Source organism: Scardinius erythrophthalmus, assembly GCF_964197995.2.
Source record: "Scardinius erythrophthalmus genome assembly, contig: HAP1_SCAFFOLD_791, whole genome shotgun sequence".
In the NCBI taxonomy this organism is placed as follows: Eukaryota; Metazoa; Chordata; class Actinopteri; order Cypriniformes; family Leuciscidae; genus Scardinius; species Scardinius erythrophthalmus.
In genome coordinates, this window is record NW_028295830.1 from 1 (window position 1) to 7887 (window position 7887).

Here is a 7887-nt window from a genome sequence, read left to right on the forward strand (position 1 = left end):
TGATGTGGAAGGGCATCACTTTGGTCCCCGATCTCCTGAAATACAGCGAGCCGTCCACTCCCTGGACCAGGCCTTCCAGACTCTCAACCAGAAAATCAAGGTATTTTTAACAAGGGTGAACGAATGAAAGAACCACTTGAACATCTGGAACACATCTGTTTGTTTGTTTGTCAGGAGAAGAAAATGAGAGATGAAATAAACGTGGTGCTGTTCTCGGATCACGGCATGACGGAGCTCCAGTGGATGGAGAAGGTTATCGAGCTGGATAACTTCATTGACATGTCACACGTTATTAAGATGATGGACAGGGGGCCGGTGGTCAATCTGTGGCCCAAACAGGACAAGTTTGAGGAGGTGAGCTCAACCTGTGTGTGTGTTTTACATCAGACTCATGTTTACTCGGGACGACAAGGCCAAAAACAGCCCTTGCTTAAAAAAAAAAAAAAAAAAGATTAAACTGGGAAGGGTCACAGCACTTGCATATTGTTTGTTTAAAGGAACACGCCGACTTTTTGTGACTTTATCTTATTCCCCGTATCCCCCAGAGTTAGATAATTTCACACACACCCTTCTCATCTCCGTGCGTGCCGTAACTCTGTCTGACGCACACACCGCTAGCCTAGCTTAGCACAAAGACTGGAGGTAAATGGCTCCAGCTAGCATACTGCTCCCAATAAGGGACAATATATCGCCAACCTTTTCCTATTTACATGTTGTGATTTGTATAGTCACAGCGTGAGCAGATAACAAGGTCACATGAGACACAGCCATCTTCTAACCGTATACATACTGGGAACTATATTCTCAGAAGGCTTCTGCGGAGTGATCCGCCCGAGTAGCAGTGCTTCGCCTTCTGAGAATATAGTTCCCAGTATGTATATGGTTAGAAGATGGCTGTGTCTCATGTGACCTTGTTATTTGGACATGCTGTGACTATACAAATCACAACATGTAAATAGGAAAATGTTGGCGTTATTTTGTCACTTATTGGGAGCAGTATGCTAGCTGAAGCCATTTACTTCCAGTCTTTGTGCTAAGCTAGGCTAGCGGTGGGTGCGTCAGACAGAGTTACGGCACGCACGGAGATGAGAAGGGTGTGTGTGGACTTATCTAACTCTGGGGGATACGGGGAATAAGATAAAGTCACAAAAAGTCGGCGTGTTCCTTTAACTGCTTCTATTGCTCTCCCCATTTGTAAGTCGCTTTGGATAAAAGTGTCTGCTAAATGATTAAATGTCAGAATTCATTGCTCTTCAACCTATTTGGATTTAAACTTTAACTTTTTTCAGTGTGTAAATGACTGTATTCTTCAACATTGATGTTGAAAAACTACACATAGTAGAGATACTCAGTCCTGAATCTCATGAAACCCGTCAACAGAACATCACGTTTCAGAACAAATAAGAGATTATATTTTGTAAATTGAAAATAAAGCCTAGTGCTATGACCATAAAGATGTCTCTCGCATTTTGACATGAAAATTCACTCAAAAATCTTTTAATCTTTTAATTGTAAAATATTTATACATGATATTTGTTGAACTGCATTTAATTTTCTAAATTAGAATGATATATAATATAAATGAACAAAATATAATGATTATTATTATTTTACAAAACTCATGAAAGTCTCGTTCTTGCTACTATACTGTAAATATTATTTAAATTGTAAAATATTTATAAAATAAAATGATAATATAATATAAGAATAATTATTATATTAAAAAACACTCAGAAATCTTGTTCTCATTACTATACTGTGAAAAAAGGGAATATATTATTTAAATTGTAAAATATTTATAAATGGTGGAATTTCATTCATATAATATAATATCATATTTTTTAAATGACTAATGGGAAATACAAGATCTCAAAACATTTTGGTGTTTAGTATGAACTTAACTTATTGGCTTAACCCGATTGTGTGTGTGTGTGTGTGTGTGTGTGTCTGTGTGTGTGTGTGTGTGTGTGTGTGTGTCTGTGTGTGTGTTAACTCAGATATATCAGAACCTGAGCGCCGTGAACAACATGAATGTCTATAAGAAGCAGGAGATCCCGGAGCGCTTCCACTACAGGAACGGGCGGTTCGTGTCGACGCTGACGCTCGTGGCTGAGCCCGGATGGTTCATCACCGAGGTTACACACATTATTCTGTCCTCAGTCTGCCTCTTTATGGGCTTGTTTAATGATTGACACACACACACACACACACACACACACACACACACACACACACACACACACACACACACACTCACTCACTCACTCACTCACTCACTCACTCACTCACTCACTCACTCACACACACACACACACACACACACACACACACACACACACACACACACACACACACACACACACACACACACACACACACACACACACACACACACACACACACACACACACACACACACACACACACACACACACACACTCACACACTCACACACATGTAGTGTTTTCATGTTTTATGGGGACTTTCCATAGACAAAATGATTTTTATACTGTACAAATTGTATATTCTATTCCCTTACACTAACCCGACCCCTAAACCTACCCATCACAGAAAACTTTCTGCAATTTCACATTTTCAAAAACAACATCACTTTTTTGATTTATAAGCCGTTATCCTCATGGGGACCAAAAAATGTCCAAGGATTTCGGATATTGCCATCCTTGTGGGGACATTTTGTCCCCATAATGTAGGGTTTACCAGGCCACTCACACACACACACACACACACACACACACACACACATACACACACACACACACACACACACACACACAGCAGTTATACCCTACACCAAGGTCTAAGCTACGTCCTTGCTTCAGATTGCAGTTTCTGATTGGCTAAGAACACACATGTGACCCTGGATCACGTCACCAGTCTCGAGTCGCACGGGTTTATCTGTGGCAATAGCCAACTATACATTGTATGGGTCAAAATTATCGATTTTTCTTTTATGCCAAAAATCATGAGGATATTAAGTAAAGATCATGTTCCATGAAGATATTTAGTAAATTTCCTACAGTAAATATATAAAACATGTATTTCTGTGAGTGAATGCAGCACAATCGCCAACATAAATGAACAACTTTAAAGGAGATTTTCTCAATGTTTCCATTTTTTTGCCTCAGATTCCAGATTTACAATAGTCGTATCTCGACTAAATATTGACATATCCTAACAAACCATACATCAATGGAAAGCTTATTTAATTTCAGAAAAATTGCCCCATGTGACTGGTTTTGTGGTCCAGGGTCACATATAGTCTAAGCAAATGTCCACACATGGATAGATATGAGAGTATGTCGCCATTAGTCGAGATAGTTGTCACACATTCCTAGATCTCGGTCTGCGTGACCTCAGAGGTCAGAGAAAGGCGTCTTCGGGTCTGTTATCGCATGCCGAAGTGTCCCATAACTCCTATACTCCTACACACACACACACACACACACACACACACACACAACAGCACTAGAGAGTCGCAGTTTCTCCAAGGTTGACGAGAGCCTGAGCTAGCTATCACCAGGACAAACTGATAACACATTCCCTCCTCAGGAAGAAGTACAGACACTATTCACTTTAGTTTCTAGAGAAATACACACGAAAGAGGGACAGTTCTGTGATCAGGTGACGTCACGTATAGTAGAACCCGCAACCTTCACTCGTCAGCTAGACACAGATCATCAGGGGCCGGTTTCACAAAGATAGACTTTGACTGTGGCTTAGATGTAGTAGATAGTCAGACTTCAGATAGACATCTAAATCAGAATGTTGCACAAAGCACTTACGACTCTGACTATCTTAAGTAGGACTACACTGCAATGCATTCTGGGTAAAATAAGACACTTTTCAAAACAAAAAACATGGCGGATCAAGTAAGCGCATTCAACCGCTCAGTGCAGTTTACCCCAGCGGACAATATGTGTTTGTTGGAGGAGTATAAAGTTACAAGGACATTTTACTTGGGGAATTTAGCGGAGAATGTAGTAACAAGAAGAAATGTTTAAATTATGAGCCATTTTCCCTTTTCTTTTGGGTGTTTGTGATGTAAGTGATTGTTACTGCTGGTTGCCAAGGTAACATAGAGTCTTAGACCTAAGTTAGCCTGGGGGTGAGAGGTATCTAATGTTTTTGGTCTAAATTAAGTCAGTCTTTATTTTTGTGAAACAGTCTAACTTGCATTAGACTAGTCTATGAGCGAACTTTAGACTTTCTAACACTATTGTAAGGTTTAGAAGTGGAGTTCATATTTCATATTGGAAAGTTGTAATGCTTAGAATTTAATATGATTTATATTTGAGTTAACATACTAGAAGTATATTTACAATGTTTAGTCAGTTCATTATTTACACATTTATGTGTTTACACAGTAAGGATATTCTGCTGAATCTGCCTCTCTGATTCACTCACGTTTATCTCAGTCTAAGTCCTTGCTTCTGATTGGTTAGTGACGTCACGTGAAAGGCTGTTGAAGGAAGTGTTGTTGTGGTGACGGTGTTCAGTAAAAGTGCCGCTTGAGAAAGTCTTCTGTCTCCATTCTGCTGTTTACTATCATAAAGAGTGATCTACCACCACATACCGAACTCTCACGTTACACTATAGACCGGTCTAAAATAGCTTTGTGAAACCGGCCCCAGGTCCACAAAATCAGTCACATGGGTCAATTTTTTGAAAATGGAGATTTATACATCATCCGAAATCTGAATAAATAATCTTTCCACTGATGTATGGTGTGTTATGATAGGACAATATTTGGTCGAGATATGACTATTGTAAATCTGGAATCTGAGGCAAAAAAATGGAAACATTGAGAAAATCTCCTTTAAAGTTGTTCATTTATGTTGGCGATTGTGCTGCATTCACTCACAGAAATACATGTTTTATATATTTACGGTAGGAAATTTACTAAATATCTTCATGGAACATGATCTTTACTTGATATCCTAATGATTTTTGGCATAAAAGAAAAATGTATAATTTTGACCCATACATGTATTGTTGGCTATTGCCACAGATAAACCCGTGCGACTCGAGACTGGTGACGTGATCCAGGGTCACACGTATGGACAACTCATGTTGAGGGTCACATCAGAATCAGCTGGTTAACACACTCAGCAAACATATGATTAAAAGTATATTTGAATGACTCATTGAATATAGAAATGATTTATGCAGAAGTCACTCATTACATATACATTGAAGCATCAGTGGATTCCAGCGGTAAAGCTTTGAAACGATCTATATGGTTAACAGCGCTGTATAAATGAAGGAGACTCGACTTATTTGAGCTAATCTGCGCTGTTCAACGTTCACCATCCGTTCCTGCAGGATCTGCAGTTTTCCGCCTGTGATCCGTTTATCTGGAGCTCTTCGCGTGTCGTTCAAAAATGACCGAATGTTTTATTTAATTTTTTTGTCAATGAAATGAAGTTTGATAATGTTTTTTATTTAATGCTTTGTATTTTTAGGGATTTTTTTTTTCAAACACTAAATTATATTTACGCTGTATTTATAATCCATTTATTAACTTTTTGACCTGAAAATTAAATTTCCAACTTAAATTGTCATAAATCTTGAATGCTTTAGTTTAGAACGACAGACTGAAGTGAAAAAAAGTTTTAAATACAATTATACAATTTAATTTTTTTTAAATGAAATATATATTTTCAAAATCACGTTTTACTCTAAAACTGCAAGAAAATCAAAGCCATGAATCTAAACAAGTTATGCTCCAAATCTGAGGTTAATATCTCAGTAAATGATCTTTCAGTGAGAGAGTGTTCGGCTGCAGTACCAAACGCTTCCACTAGAGGAAACTCGACTCATTCGTTTCTAATGCGCTCGTTTCTGACCGCGAGTGTAATGATTCCTGTCTTGTGTGGACTTTAGTCATTTCCTGTTCTGTGCCGTGTTTTGTTCTCCTTTGTAGGTTTTTCCTGTTTATTAGTTTCCCAGGTGTTTCTGATCAGACACGCCCCCATGTTATCATCTTGTTTAGCTTATCTGCCTCTTTACTTAAACCCTGTGTCTTGAGTTAGTGTTTGTGGGTTCCTGATCATGTTGTTGGTTGTTCTGTTCCCCAGTCCTAGTCTGTCTAGTTTTGAGTTTGTGTAAATAAATTACCGCTGCATGTGGATTCTGCTTCCTCTTGTTTCAACCGCATCGTTACCGCGAGGAGCTCAAGTGGGACTGTTTTTATCAGGACCATTTAACCTGTTCGAATCACATCCATGATTATTTGTGTGTGTGTGTGTGTGTTCACACAGCAAGTGGCAAAACCTTTACCAAGTTTCGCACCATTCCGATGAATAAAAAAATAAAAAAGTAACATTATTCGGAGCGACGAGCACCAGAGGGTTATTAATATGTTGCTTTTGTAGAACACGACCTCTGACAGGAATGTCTTCAGTCATGAATGATTCAGTCTTGCATATAAAGCCTCATTTCACCCAGAAACAACAGTCCTCCTCTCGTGTGCTTTCCTGAGATAACAGAGACACACACATGAGCTGGAGAAGAGCTAAACACACACATCCACACACTGATTCCTGCTGTCTCCACAGAATAAAGCCAAACTGCCCTTCTGGAAGAACGGCACGCGGGAGGCGGAGGGATGGCAGCACGGCTGGCACGGATACGACAACGAGTTCGTGGACATGAGGGGGTTCTTCCTGGCGCAGGGACCAGGTGAAGCTCAGACACACCAGAACCCTGATACATATATCGTTCATAATGATGTTTTTAAATAAAATATAAAATAAATGCAATTATACAATTAAATTAAAATAATTAAAATATGAAAGTATTTATTTAAAGTTTGCTGTCGTGTGTGTGTGTGTGTGCGTGCATCTATTATATAAACAAACATTTATGCGATAAATAGTGATTCATTGATTTGACAGCACTATTTTTTTATATTTTATTTTTTTATTATTTTAATGTAATTATATTATTGCATTTATTTTATTTACATAAGTTTGTTTAACACAAACTTTTATGTTAGACGCAATTAATTGCGATTAATCGATCTAATAGCACTACATTTTAATTAAAAATTTAAATATAAATAATACACACTACAACTCACGAACTTTTCATTTTTTTTATTCAGCAAGGATGCATTAAATTGATCAAAAGTGACAGTAAATACTCTAATAATATTGTTAATGATATTTTTTTATATAAAACTGTTATTGATGTATTTAATTAAAATATTTAACATTTTATTTTAAAAATAGAAGTATTAATTTAATTTTTAACCTTTTTATATATATATATAACTTTTTTTGAGGAAATTAATTTTTATTCAGCAGGGATGCATTAAATTGATCAAAAGTGACAGGTGAGATGTTTATAATGTTACAAAAGATTCTATTTGAGATCAATTTTGTACTTTCGATTCATCAAAGAATCGGTATCACAGTTTCCACAGAAATATGCATCAGATTCGGCACAACACTGATAATAATCATAAATGTTTCTTGATCATCAAATCCTCATATTAGAGTGATTTCTGAAGGATCATGTGACACTGAAGACTGGAGTAATGATGCTGAACATTCAGCTTTGATCACAGGAATAAATTACACTATATGCTGTAATTATATGCAAGAAAATATATATTCACTTAGAAAACAGCTGATTTACATTATAATAATATTTCACTGTTTTACTGCATTTTTGATCAAATAAAAGCAGCCCTGGTGAGCAGAGGAGACTTTTAAATGCCAGTGTGTATTTTTATATTTTAATTATTTTATATTGTTATTGTTGTAGAAATAAAACTATTTTAGTCTTGCAACTCATCAAATGATCACTTCGATATTTTTCCCAGACTTCAAGACGAACTTCCGCGCCGGTCCCATCCGTACA

The 7887-nt window shown here is 37.3% G+C and overlaps 1 protein-coding gene across 1 annotated transcript; it reads left to right on the forward strand.

The window, feature by feature from the left end:
• Nucleotides 1-9: 9 nt before the first annotated feature.
• LOC308686778 (glycerophosphocholine cholinephosphodiesterase ENPP6-like) lies at nt 10-7884 on the forward strand (the record flags this gene model as incomplete). The annotated part of the gene is made up of 5 exons (XM_081395214.1): nt 10-100; nt 175-354; nt 1998-2135; nt 6579-6702; nt 7850-7884. Coding segments are annotated over exons 2-5 (468 nt in total), but the record flags the coding sequence as incomplete, so codon positions are not given.
• Nucleotides 7885-7887: the final 3 nt, after the last annotated feature.